The sequence below is a fragment of the Desmodus rotundus genome, chromosome 9 (genome assembly GCF_022682495.2).
Source record: "Desmodus rotundus isolate HL8 chromosome 9, HLdesRot8A.1, whole genome shotgun sequence".
Taxonomy (NCBI): domain Eukaryota; kingdom Metazoa; phylum Chordata; class Mammalia; order Chiroptera; family Phyllostomidae; genus Desmodus; species Desmodus rotundus.
Genome location: NC_071395.1, coordinates 95,987,491 through 96,005,104, shown reverse-complemented (window position 1 = coordinate 96,005,104; position 17,614 = coordinate 95,987,491). Strand labels below are relative to the sequence as shown.

Sequence of the window (17,614 nt, the reverse complement as noted above, 5' to 3'; positions counted from 1 at the left end):
CTTCTGGGAAAATGGTGTTTGGCCTCAGTGGCCAGCGACTGCCACTCCTGAGATAACCACCAGGTGGCAGTAGATTTGCACAGTACCCTTTAACTGCCCACTCTCCCCTGCCCCATTCATCAGAAATTTCCAAATCTTCCTCAAGCTGGCCAACAAATTAACCTATACTGTGATATGGACAAAAGGAGTTCATGTGCTTCTCTCTCAGGAGAATATTTGCCATCTAATGGAAATACAACGATTGTTTTTTAAACCAGATAAAGAATGCTAATAGACGAGTTCCAGGCATACTGTTGGATCGTGGACCACTATGGAGATGTCTTTAAGCAGGTTGACCTTTCTGTGCTCCACAAATTACATCTGTGCAGGAGTTCTAGGTCTTGCCACCCATTCCTCCACCCCAATATATAGTTTAGTGTTTAAGCACCTGTTCTAGAGTTCAGCTGCCAGGGTTCAAATCCAGGTACCACCACTTACTAAGGGTGATGTTCAGTAAGGGCCTTAACATTTCTGTGGCTCAGTTTCCTGATCTGTGAAGTGGGAGTAAGAATACTGATTGTATGTAGGCATTGTGGGGATTGGGTCAAATAAGATGTAAAGCACCTCCGAAAAGGGACTAGCATATAGTAAGCATTCACAACCATCGATAGTCCTCACTATCCCCACACCTTGCCTGCCTTCTGCCTTCTGCAGGCCAAGTCTTCTCCTGTCTTTCCTCCAACCTCACCCCCTATCAGGTGCCTCAAAGAACAGAGGGAGGTTTGAGACCCCAGCCTGGTAACAAACAGGCCAGTTCTTCTGGGCACAGTGATCTCCTGACGCCACAACCTCCTCTCAGGTTGGGGTTGAGCCCTGGGGACAGCAAAGCATCCAAGTGGGGAAGGGAACCCAGCATCACTGCAGGAGACAGATCTGCATCACCCTGTGCGAACCAAGAGCCCGGGATTTGCAGATGAGCAAGGTGTGTGAGAGCAGATGGCTGGGGTGGTCATCTGGCCGGCCCAACTCCTTCCTGGGATCTGTACCCAATGCCCATCTGTGCTCTTCTGCACTCCCGTTGGATGCAGTAAGCTTTCTTTGCCTTCTCTCCCCATTCCTTCCTCTCTGGTTCCAATCACTGTCCATCCCATCTACACTAACAGGCAAAATGGTGCATGGTTCTCAAACTTTGTCGCACATTCAAATCACGTGAGGATCTGATTCGTAGGCTAACTCCCAAACCAAGTGAACTAGAATCTCTGGGGGTGGGATCCAAGCATCAGAGAACCAGTGTTCTAGAATAGTGTTTCTCAAGTCTTAATGTGCATACGAGTCACATGATGAATTTTTTGTTAAAACACACATTTTGGTTCATCAGAGCTCAGGTAGAGTCCGAGCCCCGGATGATGCTGATACCGCTGGTCTGCAGACCAAACTGGGCACAGCAAGGTTGTAGAACTACGGTCCTCAGGTGGGAGCTTGTATCAGACCCCTCTGGAGGGCCTGTGAAAACACACCCCAGGTTCAGGTTCAGGAGATCCGGAGGGGGCACGGTCACGTGCATTCTAACGGGCTCCCAGGTGATGTCAGGGCCGCTGGCCTGCAGTACAGCCCTGAGCAGCAGCGGTGTGGGGGAAGGAGCACAGGTTTAGGACGCGGGCAGCCCCGGCCCTGTTTTCTGGCTTCGCACCTTGCGGGCTCTGTGAGGTTGGGTACATTATTTAATCTTTTCTGAACTGTCATGACCTCATCTGTAAAGTGTCCATTTATTGGGCAAGATTAATTGGGCTAGCATGAAACACCTGAAGGCTTAGTGCACTGGTTCTCAAATTTCACTGCAAACTTCAATAACCAGAGGAGTTTTAAAAGAATACAATCCATGGATGTTAATTTAATTGGTCTGGGGTACTAAGCATCAGGATTTCTTTTTTTAAAAAGCTACTCAGGTAACTACTGGGCAGCCAGAACTATGTACTGGCCTGACAGCGTGGCCCCCAGACATGAGTGAACATCAGAATCACAGGTTGCTGGGCTGCACTCCCGGAGCTGCTGATTCAGTAGGGCCCAGTGGGGTGCTGAGAAGGGTCATTTCCGACAAGGTCCCAGGTTCCTGGGATGACACTGGTCCACAGCCATCAGTAAAGAATGTACGGGCTGGAGTTAGAGGATAATCTTGGCTGGCCCAGAGCATCACCCCCTGTCCCAGGTATGCCTATGTACATGCCCACCTCGCTCTAACAGATGTGGGAAGAGAACCTCTTTGTAGGGAGGGCAGGGGCCTGCATGGTTCGTCCCCAAGGAGAGAGCAGGGCCACTGAGCTCAGACATGGCATCAGGGGGAAGAGTGGTGGCTTTGGCCTGGGCGACCTGGGGCCCAGGAAGGAGATGTGTAGGTGGAAGTCACAAGGAGGCCTTTGGGCTCAACACAGGAAGAACTTTTTAACCTTGCGAACTGCCCTGTCTGGAAAGGGCACGGGCGTCCTCTTTGGGCAATGAGTTTCCCGGAGTGGGAAGTAGCCCAGCTGAGGTGGGCAGTCCGGGAAAGTTAGAAATATTTGAACTGGAAGATGTCTGCGTTCCCTTTGAAGTCTGAGATGGAACATCCTTCCAGTCTGCCTTTTCTCCAGGGCTTTCTGTTTATTTAGGAAGGTGACAAGCTGGAGCTTTTGCCAGAAGCTGGCTTTCCTATCAGTAAGCGATTTGCTTTCCCAGGGTAAACAGGAAGGGGACCTCCCAGAGCAAAGCCAGCAGGTCAGCAAAGTGGTAGCAGGTGTCACCTCCTAAGTGCATTGCAGCGAAGTCTGAGCTCTCTGGGCCTGACAGACGCTGCGGCGGGATGGGGGGGGGGGGGGGGGAAGCGGCGCAGTCGGCCCACGCGGTGGCTGTGACGGTGACGCGGGGCTCCCGGGGTCAAACCGTGCTGGGGCGGGTGAGACACCAGAGGGTTCAGCCCACGCTGCCGGCCACATCAGAGCACCAAGAGAACACCAAGTCTTTATTACAGGAATTCCTGTGAAACAGCCCCAAGAGAAAACCCACACATAGAAGGGGAAAAAAAAGGAAGAAAAAAAAAAAAAAAACACTTACAGCAACACACACACTTGGGGCTGGGGCTTCCCCGCGGGGCGCCGGGTTCTAGCGCAGAGAGGAGCCGGGCCACACCCCGGCCGCGAGACGCGGTGGAGGCCAGGCAGCCCCTCCTGGGCAGGGCCTGCCCCGTGCGCTTCCAAACTTGGTCAAGCGGTGCGGGTGGAATGAGGTGCGCTGGCGGTGTCGCCTCCGCCTGCGGTCCTGAGCGCCCGCCATGCCCTCATTATCTCGGGGTGACTTGAGGCCACTCGGGCCCCCGCAAAGGCTTGGCTCCCACTGCTAGCCCTGCGGGGTTGGGCTGCTTCCACACTCGATGGGTGGGATGGCTGAAACCTCCGGCTGCCCGGGATTCCCGGGTCTCCCGAGAGGTCAGCGCGTTCCCATATCGATGGTGGCGCCAGGGAGACTGGGCGGTCTCCCTCTCATTGGCAGTGGTTGATGCCAGGTAAGGTTGGTAGAACCGGAGTTTTCATCCTCCTATCATTCACCTGCTCGCTCTTGGCAAGGGGCACCCAGCAAGCCCTTCTGCCCCAGGCGCTCCCACCCAGACTGGCAACCTCTTCACCTTGCTCCAGACTACTCCTGCCTAACCTGAGTCCTCCAGCTCCGGGGTGGCCACCCTCCCCATCCCTGCTGGGGGCCGTGCCAGCCCCTAACAGAGGTGCCGGCTGGGCCCAGGCAGGGCAGTCAGCAGATACCGTCTTCCGTGGCCCATCACTCCTCCAGGGGGCCAAGTGGCTGCCCAGGGCTCTCCCACCTGGAGCTATGTGCAGGGGCTGTGCCCAGTGTGAGTAGCCCCTGGAAAAGGCTGAGATGCAGGAGACAGTGGGAATAAAGGGCTCCAAGTGCCCAGGAGGGAACAGGGGATGGGACAGGGGATCAGGCATTGTCTGTGGTCCAGAAAGTTGGGAAGTGTGAGAGGTCGGGGCTGCACCTTCAGGCCAAAGAGCCTCCAACCTTTGCCTGTTTCTGGATTTTTTTTTTTTTTTTTTTTTTAAGAAGCGGTTTGGATCCTGCATTTCCATCATTGCCCATAGAACAGCCAGGCTGCAAAGGAGCCATGGCTGGCCTGCGCACCCCCCTCCCCCAGATCCTTTCTCCAATCACAGCATGCAACTCCGAAGTTCTAAGTCCCATGGAAAGTGGCAGTGTCTGGGCTGGACGGCGGCCAGAGAATTGCTGGGCCTCGGTAGTCAGCACCATCTGTCCAGCTGCAGCTAGGCTCTTCAACGGGGGGCCGGTGTTGCTCTCTAGCGGCCTCCACCGGGTCAGACCATCTCCAGCGGGGAGGAACTGCTGTCATCTATAGGGGAAAGGGAGGTGAGAGTGTTTTTCAATGAAGCCCAGTATTTTTCAATGAAGCATCACTCACCGGTTCTTGGAGAGACTGTTTAGGGCAGAAGCTGCCAAGGACAAGAACCCTCTCCTTCCTCCAGGGACTCTATGTCAGCCTTGGAACTCTTGCTGGGATCACACACACACACACACTCACACACACACTCCAAGCTCCTAGAAATGGTCCGAGTTGTAGAAGACCAGGGCCTCGGGCAGCTAGAGATGGAGTAGGGGACTGGAATTCTGGTGGAAGCTGCTGCATCGCAAGGGTTGACGGGGGGGGGGGGGGGGGGGGGCGGAGTGTGCAGATCATTTTGCCATGCAGCAGTAGCTCTGATGAGCCAGACTAAGGGCACCTGTGGCAGCAGCAAAATTAATTGGGGTCAGAATTTGGTGGGCCCCACGCACCAGCTGAAGGAATTCATAAGCCTTTAGTACTCAGAAGACCCACTCGGAGAACAAGGATGAACGAAACTCGAGTGTTCTGGTGATGCGGTGAGCAGAGTAGGGGCGGTGAGGAGACCAGTGGCTGCTAACCGGGTGATGAGAAGGAAAAAAGGAAGGAAGAGAAATGAAATGGGGAAGTCAGGGGGAGAGACTGGCCTTCAGGGAGTTATCTAGGGCTAGACAGACAATTGTGGGCACAGCTGGGGTTACAAAGCAGATTGGGCAGACCGACAGAGCCAGCATTGCTGATACTGTGAAGGAGGGCGGTGACGGGACCGTGCTGTGGGAGTGAGACGATTTCAAGGGCAGAGCTACCAGGAGGCCTGGGATTAAGGAAGTGGGAGGAGTAACGGGAGACCAAAAAGGACCCTGAGAATACAGTTGAGAGGAAGAAGGCCCAGGATTCTGGGGCTACGGGAGCCCAGGGAGAGCAGTTGCAAGAAAGACGATGGGTACAACGCGCAAGAGGGCACCTGAGGATGCAGCACGGGACAAGGCGCTGAAACTGGCAGGTGTCTGTTTGGGGAGGGGCTGCTGCTGGGCTGCCAACCTACAATGAGTGAAGGACGATGCCACTTGTTTTGCAAGCTGGGTGATTTATTTTTATTTTCAGAGGGAGGGGAAAGGAGAAAGAGAGGGAGAGAAACATTAATGTGTGGTTGCCTCTCACCCACCCCAGGCAAGTACTTTGACGGGGAATGGAACCAGCGACCTTTCTGTTTGCAGCCGGGCACTCAATCTACTCAGCCACACCAGCCAGGGTGCAAGTTGGATGATTTTTGGGATGGGGAAGAGAAGGATGTAGACTTGAGGAAGGAGCTGGAAAGGGAAAAGCTGGAAGACTCAGGAGAGAAAGAAATGATGGGCAAGGTCCTGATACGGGGGTGGCTTTGAACTAGACACACTTTTCCTGGGGACCCATGAGGAGACAGCAGCAACACCAAGTGGTTGGCCTTTCCTGTGGCTTTACGTGTACCTTCTGGAGAAGTGAGAAGTATGGGTGCAGCCCCGTAAGGGAGAAAAGCCTAAGAGAACACGCAGGTCTGAAAGAAGTGCGCAGTGGAGGATGGGTGGGGAGTGAACTGGAGGTGATATGAAGGCCAGCGCCGCCCGGGCTGCAGGGAGAGGGCACTGGTCAGTGTTCCTGGCTGTGTCCTCTGCACGCTGACAACCTCACCTCCATGACAACTATCCTGAGGGCAGCAATACTTCTGCACCATCTGAAACCGGGCCGTCACTGCCACAGCTTCAGCTCAAGAAAGTCTTGTAGCCGCTGGCCCCAGGGACCACGACAGCAGCAGGGGCAAGGGCAGGCAGGCAGCTTCCTGGTGGAGGCAGGGGTTGGAAGAGTGACAGAGGCTACTGAGTCCTGGAGGAGGTGTTGACACTGGGTTTTCTCCCCACGGGGTGCACAGGAAGAGAGGGGGAAAGCAGCCTAGGGGGCGGGGCTCCAGCCAGAAACAGGGCTGCCCTGAGAGGGGCTGTCTCCTCACCAGGCTGTGTCAAATGCGAGGCACCCACCCCAAGCCGCCAATGCACAAGTTCTGTGTGAGGCCACCTCTGTTTTTCTTACATTGTCCTCAGTGTGCTGTGTGTCGGGGACTGCGTTCTCAACTAGGCTGTAAACTAGTTGAGATCAACTAGTTTCCAGATCAAAGCTGACTATTTTTTCTGTTCTCAGCATCTGGCATTGGAGGAATGATTATCTTTCATCCAATGAATAAATAAGCAAGTAGAAGAAATGCAGAAGCCCACATCGCCCGCCACAATGATGAGTGATGCAGCGCAGAGCCTGCGCTATCTGCTTTGCTGAGCCCGATGCCTCTGGACTCCTGGGAAGACACTTAGGATGTGGGCTGTGGCGGCCCTGGCCTTGGGCAGTCCCTGGGCAGTTGTGGCTCCAGGCCTTACCTCTTACTGCCCTTCCCTTAGGGCTTCCTCCACCTTGGGCACCTCTTGTCGCCTTCCCCGGAAGTCTTCATCTGGAAAGCAGAGGGAAGCTGCCTTATCCTCCACCCTGCAGGTCCTTGCTCAGGCATGTCCCCAGGCTGAGCAAGAGCGCTACTCCACTTGTTCTCTGGGGCACATGCTGAGTCCTGGGGGAAGTGGGTGGGTCTGGTGAGAAGGCAGCAGGGCACGAAGCGGATTTGGACACCTGTCTGCTCGCCTGGCTCCCTCACTGAGCTCCTTGGACAAGATCGTCTCTCAGTTTCCTCGTCTGTACAGTGGGACAGGGAAGTTGGACTATCCAGATGACCTCCGGAGTCCTCCACACTCTTGTTTCTGGATGTCCCCTGACCACCAACAGTCCCTCCTTCTGAAGTGTTGGGATCAGGGCTTGGCTGTGGGCCCGGTAGGGTCTGAGGCAGCATCTTCTGTCCATGGGGCCTTTGGGAGGGGCTGATTGAAGGCTGAAAGGCCTCTGGGCCCAGAGACTGAGCCTGCCCAGAGCTTGGTTCTCAAGTCAAAGCCTGTCTGCCCTTCACATCCCAGAGAATACTCCCTAGCAACAGCACCTGGCACTCTGTGCTCCAGGTAGAGGTCTGAGTGGAGGTGTGGCTGGGGCTCCCTTTCAGGGGTGGAAGGAAGGAAGAGGAAATATAGTCCAAGTGGGAGAACCCATTTCTTTGGGGCACCTGCCCACCAGTCCTTGATATGTCAACCAGGTTGGGTCTTGGGCCACTGATCACAGGCAACTGAGAAATCAAGCTACCCCTGCCCCCCCACCCCATGCCTTACCGTAGGTGTGGCCCTCCACGTCGTCCAGGAGATTGGCTGTTGACGCAGCAGCCCCCAGCCTGCCCGGCCATTCAGGAAAACAGTCCCAGGGATGGGTAGACCCCGCCACAGTACTCCAGCTCTCTGCCCTGAGTCCTCCACCACCCGCTCCAAGCTCAGAAGGCTTCCACCACACCAGCCTTACCCCCCACCCTCCCCCGTGTCTCCCTCAGGCTCCTTGGAGTCAGCTGGGCAGCCAGGCCTGACACTCACCCAGCTCCCATCCTGGGAATGGAGAAGCGACTTTCCCCCCGTTCCCTTTTGGCTGTTTAGCTTTTGATATCCTGGGCCTTGTTCGACAAGCATGGATAGGAGCCTGGGTAAAACTGTGGAAAATCTGATCTTTACCTGAAGAATTGAAAGTGAGAGAGCAGGGCCGAGGTGCTTGAAATGAGGCGGAGAGATCTGAGGATCAGTGAACTGGAGAAATCAGGGAAAGGTTTGCTGATTTCCGGGGAAGAACCAAGTTCTCTCCCAAGATGTAGTTTGCTCCAGACAAAAGGCAAAAAAGCTGTATGACCACTTCTGAGCCTCTAGAAGGACAGTGGGGGATGGGAGGGGCTGGCGCTCTCCCCAAGCCCGGTCATGGAAGCTGAGATTGGCACAGAGAGACAGGGCGGCAGGCTGGAGCGGGGCTTACGGAGAGGGCAGGGCCATGCGCAGCTCAGGAGCCCAGCCCAGGGTCTCGGTGCCCTTAGAGCTCACCCGCCCCACCCACTGCCAGGCCAGAAAGGATACGACTGATGCTTCAACAAGTGTTTCCTCTTTGACTTCCTCATCTTGGTCTTCTCCGAGAAGGCCCTGGCCAGTTCAAACAGCTTCCTCTGAGTGGCTGGGGGCAGAGAGACCTGTGAGCCAGTAGCCAGATTACCAGGTAACTGCCCTCCAGGGCTCGGGGCAGATGGGCAGGGTGACCCAGGAGCCCAGGGACCTGGGGAAGTGCTGCCCCAGGAGTGTGAAGCTGCCATCCTGGGATGGCCTGCGGGGGCAGCAGAGGCTACCGGGAGCTGGACCAGGGACAGCTGGCAGCCCGAGATCTAGTATTCCTCCTCAGCTTGACAAACAGCAATGCATCTTGGCTTTCTCTCCCGCCGCCTACCCCCGCCCCTCGCCACCTCCAGAGTTGGTCTGGGATTTCCGTAACTAATCCCAGATTTTCCCTGAAATGGAGCCTGAAAGGATGGCAGCCTCATTCACACATGGCTGTGTGTCTGTGGGCCTGGGAGGGGAGGGGAGGAGCAGAGGAAGGCAAGTACTGGCTGGCAGGGCTTTGTGGGACGAGGTCACAGATCCCAAAGGCCTCCCACCTGCAGAAAGTGGGTTTAGCAAAGACCTCTCCCCACTCAGGCCCAGCTAAGCCCCCTCAAGCCACAGGGAATGTGAACACTAAAACTTTCGGGGGGAGAGGGGAATACAGCACATTATTTTTCTGCAGACAGCTGGCTCAAGAGGATTTAAAACTTAATTTGTATCCAGACTCAGCGGCAAAGGGAAATGAGGCAAGAAGGCTGAGGGAGCCAGCCTGCGATTAAAATGTCACTTCGGTTCACTAAGAGTCAGCTGCATTAAAAATTCCGGGTGGCTCCCTCCCTCCCATGAGGCCACAGGGCCTGTCTGAGAAGATCTGGGAGGGGGACATGGGCCGGACTCACATTTGCCCATGTGTTTCAACTTGTCCCTGAATAAGGCATCTTCAGACACAGCAGGGTTGGCGTCACTGGTTCCTAGAAAGGGGAAGACACCTCTGAGGGCCAGCTGGAGAGGGAGAGTGGCTGCCCAAGGCCCCGGGGACATGGGTCAGGGCTGCCCGGAAGGACAGGGGCTCAGCCTGACTCTGCTATTTGAGGAAGGAAGCAAAGAGCAAGGTGGACACTTGGGCTTTGAGAAGCACCTCTTTCCCCACCCCCCAAGCATTGCTTTCCTCCTCTATAAAAAGAGGGACAGTGCCGTGGTCTGCTGTGTGTGCAGAGAAATGGCTCCCTGGGACTGCCGACCACCTGCCCCTCTGGCCAACCCCCCGTCCCTGAAGTCACGTCGGCAGCCTGAAGTCAGCCATGGTAGGAGTTTTTCACACCGTGCAGGTCACCAGACACTGCACACCCCGCTGCCCCTGCACCCCGACTGGTGATTCAACATTCGCCAGCACATGGTTGGCCTGCCTGCACGCCACAGGGTGTGAGAGCTAAGGAGGTAATGGGAGGAAGGTAGCCCCCTCTTCACCCTCAGTGGTTCCTGTCTCCTTCCCTCCAGGGTCAGCCCACTCCATGGCCCCCACCCCCAGACATGGAGTCTCTCACTGGGGAGGCAATGATGAGTAGAAATGAGAATGGGGCTGGTCCCAATGTCAGAGCTCCCCGCTTACTCCGCACCCACTTGGGTCTCTTACTGCCCGTTTAAAGCCCCCGCTCTCTACCCTGCAACTCAGCTAATCCAAGTCACCTTGTTTGCTACGTCCCCTGGGAGCCACTCTGATCCACCTCAGCAGCCCCGGTGTCTATAGCTAATTCAGGATCAAGGACAGAGGCGGCCTTGAAAATCCTCAAATGCACATCTGGTGGGGCCTGAGCTCCCGGCCTGTTGCTCATGAATCAGTTCCACAGGATTTTCTCCTTGGAGCCAGGATCAGCTGAGCTCCCCGTCCTTCGGCTCCCTGCCCCCACCCCACTGCACCACGTAAGGTCTGTGGATTCTGTCTCTGAGGAGGGCAGCCTGTGTGTGAGTGGGGGGCTCTGGCTGACGAGGGTTCACCAGGCATGTATACAGGCAAAGTCCAGGTGCTGAGTGTGGGACGGGGTTCTCTGGGCCTCCTTGCCCCATGTTCCCATCTTGACCTTCATCTGTGCATCCCAACAGGCTGCTGTCCACCCCTGGCCCTCCCTCCTTCAGTCGCATAGGGTTCCTGGGGGAGACCTGGCCCTCTCGAGGCAATTCTTGCTTCTCGCCACCTTAGGTTATACACAAAGCTCAAAATTCTCTTTCTCCAGTATGAGAGCAGGGCCTGGCCCACAGCGGATAGTCCCCAGCTACTGAATGAACGAATGAGAGACCCCTTCCCAGACTGATCCTACCCGTCTCCTCCCAATGCATTTGCTACAATCAACAGTGTGTCCTCAGCTTTGCTGGTTTGCTCTACCCATTTCTTGGATGTATCTCCGGAAGTCCCCTTCCCCCAGGGCCAAGACCAAGGCTTGTAAGTCTCTGAGTCCTTCTTGCCCCTCCTCCCCACCTGGGACATTATGTGGTGCGGCATGTCCCGTTCTTGCCCATGTTCCAGACACCTCTGAGGGGTTCAGCCAGCCTGCTCGCCAACCCCAGTGGTGGGCTCCAGCAGCCCCTGGACTGTGAGAGATCCAGCTGCTAAGTGGGGGGACATCTCACTCCACAGTGAGTGCAGTAGGGAGACAGCGCCCTCTCTGTCAGCCCACTTCCTCCCCCCAACTCCAAATACGCAAAGCGCAGCTGGGGTGTGAGTCCCTGTGCCCTCCATACCTCCCTCCCAGGAAGGCTAGGTTACCTGGGGCAGGAGGGGGAAAGCTGAAGTCACTTCCCACAGCCATGCTGCTGGACTTGGATTTCTGGGACTCGTATTTCAATCGATCTGGAAAAGGACCACATTCCAATCAGGGAAGTTAGCACCTGGGTGGAGACCTAGGCAGAGGTTGGAGGCCAAACCCCCAGACTCACTCACAAGCACACACAAAATATGGGCACATACAACGTCTGCTGGCTGTCAAAGACACGGCAATATCATAGAAACCGCTGCCTGCCGAGCGCTGGAACAGCAGAAGCTCAGAAGCTGAGGGATCGTATGGTCCAACCCCTTCACTTAAAAGGAAATGCCCATAGACCCCCAGCTCTTTTGCTATAGAGCTGGGGCCAGTCTTGGGCATCTGTCTCAGCCAACCCTTCTCCCCACACACCTTGTTCCTCCCCTGTGACATGCTGTCAGTCACGCATGCTCTGCCACTGCAGCCCGTGCAGGACAGACCTCTCACACCTCCCGCTGCACTCGCCCCTCCAAACACACTCTCACCCCGAAGGAGGAAGGCAGCCAGGCTGGAGAGCAAGGTCCCCGAGCCAAAGATAACACAAATACCCCCCAAACTTGAGAACCCCTACTCTAACACCTTCCCTTGGGGAGGCTCCCACTCTGGCACCCATGGACCGGTCTCTCTGTTCCCAGAGCTCCAGACACATCGTGCCAAGGCCAGTGCCTGGCCCAGTGCAGGTGTGTGGGCGGGAGAAGAGGGCCTAAGAGGGCACACCTCTCCTCCGCTGACTATGGAGGAGGGAAAAGGAGTAGCTGATAACAGCTCCCCATTTGGCAAGGATTCTGGGGCTCCCACAAGGGTCATGGCTCTGGGGCATATCTCAGCCTTTCAGAGGCCACCCTTGGCCTCCAGCTCCCTGCCTTTCCTGAGCACCAAGGCTGCGGCAAACATCAGCCACAGAGAAGTGGCCGCAGTGCCCCCACCCGGTGCACCACCTCTCTCCAGGGCCAGGAGGAAGTCTCTATTGCGCTGCAGCTCCTTCATGAATTCCTCGTTCTGCAGGAAGAGCGCGATCCTCTCGTCCTCCAGGTACTGCTTCCAGAGGCTCTCCTGGTCCCGCGTTCCAGGCGCAGCCGTGGGGGGCAGGCCTCCCTCTCTGCTCACGGGCTTGGAGCCCCCGGGGTTGCCCTGAGGAGGGGAGTGAGCACATTGACTGCCTGTTCACAAGGGCGCACGTTATATAGACATCGTGCACATCTGGGTGTACACATGTCCTTTCCCAGGATCTTCCAGCCACACCCTGGGGCCTGCACATCTGTTCAGGGTCTAGTCACAGGCCCAACTCCACTGCACAGGCCATAGTCCTCTCTGCCAAGGAAGCAGCAAGGACCAAAAACTGACTTTTCCTCCCCCTTGGACCACCCCATCTCCATCTACAACCTGAACTGTCCCGAAAAGTGATCTGCAAATTGCTTAGTAGCCTGTGCATGATTCCCAGACTCTTCCCTGCACCAGCTGTCTCAAAGTAACACCCCCTCTACCAGAGCCCCTTGGGACATGCCAGCCTCCAGCGAGAGGCGGCCTCTGGCCCTTTCCCAAGAGAGGGAATGTGGGTGCTCTGGTCCCCTGCCCTTGGCTTGTCCCCATGCCCACCTCCCTCTCGCCTGGAGTGGCGGCTATAGTCAGAGTCTAGTCGGGTCTGTCACCTTCCCTGGGTGGAACAGGAAACCTCCAGGCCCAGACAGGAAATGAGGCTTTCATTCTTTCCCTGTACACCCAGGGCAACAGAAATAGCTCAGCCTGGGCACAAACATCAGAAAGTGAAACTGGCTGGCCCAACTGCGTGGGCGAGCAGAGATGCCACGCAGGCCGGTGGGGGCACCCCCCTGTACCTGTGCGCTGTCCAGCTGCTGGGGCAGGATGCGGAGAAAGTCATCTGGGAGGTTGCCCAGCAGTGGCGGGTTCCAGTTTCGATAGTGCCTCTGGCTGGAGAGGGGTGCGGAGCCCAGCACATCGATGCTGGAGGGCGAGAGGTGACAATGAGGAAGGAAGAGTCAGGCCCAGACACGGGCGTCCTGGCCCATCACACCAGGACCCTGTGCAGAATCACACACCTGCTCCTCACGGGCTCTGCGGCTTCCTGCACAAAGGCCCAACACTCTAGCTCCTCTTCTCAACCAGGCCTTGGCTGACCCCTGACCCCTGACCCCTGGCCCAGACCTGGGTTCCTGCTGCACCAAAGGTTCACTGTTCTCCAACCACAGTGCCTTCCAGGTTTCTAAGCCAGTAGAGCTCTCTGTTCACGGTGCTTGTGCAGGCCACTGTGGGTTTAGACGGAGGTGTTTGTGAACACCCTCCAAAGACAGCAGGCCTTTTATGCTTCTTTCACTAGCACCTGGCACAGTGTGAGTTTATGGCTGCTGAGTAACAAGCGTGCTGCAAATGGACAGACAGATAAGCCACCAAGAGCCCAGCCCCCTGAATGTTGGTACACAGGGGTGGGGGGACATGGGGACCCCAGGGTCGTTAGAGAGCAGAGCTAATCCCAGCTCCAGTTCTGGCACTGCCACAAGCCAGCAGCGTGGTCAAGGGCGAGACCTGCTCCCCTCTGGGACTCACTTTCCTCCTCTAGAAACTGCTGCCTCCCTGCCAGAGCAGGAGGGAGCCTCTCACCAGACTGTCTGGGACAACGTTCTGAAAATGCACATTGAGATGCAGGAGCAGAAGGGTTCTTGCTCCAGGGGGCGCTCTTCGTGGGCAAGGGCCTGGCAGGAGGTCTGTGCCACGGCAGAGGCCAGCTGCCAGGTGGGAAGGAGAAGAAGAAAGGCAGTAGCCTGTGTGCTCCCTGATCCCCAGGCTCCCACCCCACCGCCCTGGGCCCGAGGGCAGCCTGGAGCCCCGCCAGGAGCTCCCCACAGCTCCTCAGTGGCCTGCAGTGTGGCAACCACAGGACACGTGTTCTGCTGGATCAGGGAAGTGACACACACAGAAGGCAGCCCGGGCTGGGGGCGGAGGGGGCCACTCTGGCTCTGGGGCCTGGCTTTGATTTGGTCTCCAGCTCCAGGAATCCCTCGGCCCCCTCACCAGAGGGGAGCTTTTCCGGCTGGGCTGCCGCTGCCTGTGGAAATAACTTCCTTTCCTTTTCTATTTTGGGAGGGTGGCTGGGTGGGGGGGGGGGGAGCAGCAGCAGCAGACAGGGATAACAAGCTGCTAAGTGCGGGGTGGGAGCAGCACAGGCAGACTGGAGCCAAGGGAGAGCCCCAGCACGCTTCATCCACCCCCTCGCCACACAGATGCGGGGATGGTCTGCCCAAGAGTTTGCTTCACAACCCTGGACGGATTCCTAGGCAGCTTCCTCTCTACGTCATTCTGCCGCCTTCTGTCACTGTTGGAAGCTTCGATTTTCCCCAGGGCCTGAGCAGCAGGGGAGATGTCCCATTGCTCAGGGACCTGGAGACCACCTTTGATCAGTCCCAGCACAGAGGAATCTTCTTCAGGCTTACCACCTTTCCTTGGGCTTCACTGTCTTTAGCTGGGACATGGGTGCCCATTTCAACTCAGCCACACCTAGAGTCACCCAGGAAAGCTGCAGAGGGGGAGCCCTGGGGTCACATTTGGGCTCCTCTAGACATTTTACCAAGAACCCAAGATTGGAGGGGGATGAGAAGCAGTAGCCCTGTCCTCAGCTGAGTTTCCTTGCTGCTGGGCCCGAGGTCCTGGAGGAAGGGCAGGCCCAGCCCCCACCGGGCCCCTTGCCCTGGCACCAGCGGAGATGAGGTCAGCCTTAGCTGTGAGAGACAGGGGGGCCCTGAGCCCAGGCAGCCCAGGCAACTCCATTGTGGTCAGAAAGGAATGTCAGCAATGAGCAGAGAGGCAAATAAAAAACTTCCAAGGCTGTCATTTCAAGGGGAAAACAGCAGGTGGCCTGTAGGGAGGGTGCCTCTGGGTTTCACAGCCCGTCTTTTATTCACAGGAGAGAGGAAAAGACAGGCTGGGGGAGGGGAAGGAGAGAGAAGTCTAGGGAGGCTCCCCCGGCCCTGAGCCTGCCCTTGGACCCCAAAATTAGAAGTGCACTCACAGTCAGACCTCCAGGTTTCCCGGTGGAACAGCAGACCCCAGAAGGATTCAGAGTCAAACCTTCCAGGCGGGTTTTGGGCTGAGGCCCAAATGAGTCAGCCCCCTGCCCCCACCCCAGGGCACCCAGACCACTCAGCCAGAGCTGGGCCCGGGGTCCTGGCATTCCGGGCATATGCCCCCGGCCTCCCCCCCACCCCCGCCCCACCTCCCTGCCCCAGTGGGACAAGCTCCCGTGCCCGGCCCCACCCTCAGTCTCACAGTGACTCAGTGACTGCAGAGGACTGACTGACACGTGCAGGGGCCATTCCTCCCCCAGCTTCCTGCTGAAGTCTGACCTCCACCAGCAGCCAGAGGGAGAGTCTAAACCACTCACCTGAGCACAGCAACCTCAGCTTACACCTGCTGGCTGCAGCACAAGGCACAGCTCCTCAGAGGACCCACCAGCACCCCAAGACCTGCTGCCTCTCCAGCCTCATCCAGCCATCCCATACTTCCTAGAGTTCCCCAGACGGTTCCCTCCTTCCTACCTCCAGGCCTCTGCATGTGCTGTTTCCTGTGCCTGGAATGCCCTCTGCTTCGCCAGGTCACAGCTTGGACATCAGATCCTCTAGACAACCTTTGCTGCCCAGGTCTATTCCTCTCCCTGACTCTGATCTGCTTGTGGGGGCGGCAGGGAGGGAGTCAAGACAGTGCTGTGTTCTTCACTGCATCACACACCTGGTTCAGCACCTACATTTCTGCAGGTGACTCAATAAATGCTGGGAATGGCCCTGGTTGGTGTGGCTCAGTGGACTGAGCGCCAGCCTGAAAACCAAAGGGTCGCCAGTTCGATTCCCAGTCAGGGCACATGCCTGGGTTGTGGGCCAGGTCCCCAGTAGGGGGCACATGAGAGGCAACCACACATTGATGTTTCTCTCCCTCTCTTTCTCCCTCCCTTTCCCTCTCTCTAAAGAGAAATAAATAAATAACCTTTAAAAAAGTAAAATAGGAATGTCCTGAATGGAGAGACTGGAAATAGCCTAGGCATGGGTCAGGGCCCAGCAGGGCCATCCTGGTGCAAAGGGGCACAGGCTCAGAGACTGGCCCTGCCTTTTCTGAACACTGGCCTCTGAAGGAAGTCTCGCCACTGGTCTTGGTGTCCGTGCCGAGGTAGGAATTACCATCCCCATTTCACAGATGAGGCCACAAAGCTCTTAACCGCTAAGTAGTGAGCCAAAGGCCACACAGCAAAGGCACCTGAAGAATCAGAAGCTAGGCAGCTGAAGGAGGCGGGGAGAGAGAACACTCTGCTTCTGGCTGATGCCACAGCTCAAGTTCTCGTCCCTATATCCATGCCCAGCCCAGTAAAGACTCAATTTCTGGATCAGAGACTTGTTTGAAGTCACAGGGTTGGAACGAGAACTCCTGAGTCTTGGTCTAGTGCTCAGGTCCCTTTGCCCCCAGCTGGGGTTCCCATCACTGGGCAGCCCTGCCCCCAGCCCTGCCCCACCCACCGCAGCTGAACACTCAGCCAGAGTAGGGGTGGGAGGACTCGGCCAGGATACCCACACCAGCTTTACACTGGGATCCCGTCTCTTACGGCCTCAGTTTTCCCTTCTGAAAAATGGGCAGAACCACCTTGCCTGACAGAAGCTGAACCATTTGCAAAAGCATGTTGGGATAAAACTTTTAAAAAGTTAAAAGGAAATCAGGTATCCCCATTCGGAGCAGAAAGTCATGCCAAGGTGGCACCCAGACCCTCCTACACACCCTGCCTCCCACGTCACTATAGCCTCCTCGGGCCTGGATAGAAGGAGCCCAGCTTTGCTCCTGTCCCTGCCTCAAAACATTGCTCCCCTGCTGCCCCACCCTCTCCTAGGCCTCTGTCAGCTCCCTGAGCATCAACCGCAGAGAATCTCCTCATTTGAGAGGCAACAGGACACAGCAACAGAGAGCAGTGGTTTTGCAGTTGGATGGCCTGGGTCCAAACCCCAGCTCTGTAGTCTTGAGGGAGTTATGAAACCTCTCTTAGGCTCAGTCCCCTCGTCTGTAAAATGGGTGTGGCAACAGTGCCTCCCTCAGAAGTTGCTAGAAAATTTGACTGGTTTCCAGTTCTTCGTAAATGGTAGCTGTTCATCTATACCTGTGTGGTAACAGAGTCCTTCACCATCTCTGAGGCTGCCAAGATCCGAGGAAGAGAAGATCCAGTAGAACAAGTCCCCTGCCCCGGCCCCTCCCCCACCCCTCCCCCTTCCAGGCCTGAGTCATTCTAAGGAACAGCAGCTTTAGGACAAAGAGACACCTGGGCTCCAGCAAGCCCTGCCGCAAACACGAGGCCCGGGAAAACAAGCACTTCAGAGACCCAGGGGACCCAGCTGGCAACCCGTTTACTGTTAAATCTCCAACTTACAGAGTCCCTGACCTGGGAGAAGTCTCCA

At 56.6% G+C, this 17,614-nt stretch overlaps 1 protein-coding gene across 2 annotated transcripts in view; it reads right to left on the bottom strand.

Moving 5' to 3' along the window:
• Positions 1 to 2,950: 2,950 nt before the first annotated feature.
• Positions 2,951 to 17,614, bottom strand: part of CUEDC1 (CUE domain containing 1) — a 75,393-nt gene continuing 60,729 nt past the window's right edge. Inside the window, exons 4-11 of one of the 2 annotated variants that reach the window (XM_053910796.2) lie at positions 13,013 to 13,139; positions 12,116 to 12,308; positions 11,144 to 11,227; positions 9,282 to 9,353; positions 8,368 to 8,461; positions 7,591 to 7,649; positions 6,763 to 6,833; positions 2,951 to 4,372 (exon numbers count right to left, since the gene is read on the bottom strand). In XM_053910796.2, the coding sequence (XP_053766771.1) occupies positions 6,766 to 6,833; positions 7,591 to 7,649; positions 8,368 to 8,461; positions 9,282 to 9,353; positions 11,144 to 11,227; positions 12,116 to 12,308; positions 13,013 to 13,139 (697 nt within the window). In that variant the 3' untranslated portion in view covers positions 2,951 to 4,372; positions 6,763 to 6,765. Of the gene's footprint in view, positions 4,373 to 5,436; positions 6,177 to 6,762; positions 6,834 to 7,590; positions 7,650 to 8,367; positions 8,462 to 9,281; positions 9,354 to 11,143; positions 11,228 to 12,115; positions 12,309 to 13,012; positions 13,140 to 17,614 lie in introns of those variants that run through there. The other variant, XM_053910797.2, reaches the window with a different exon arrangement.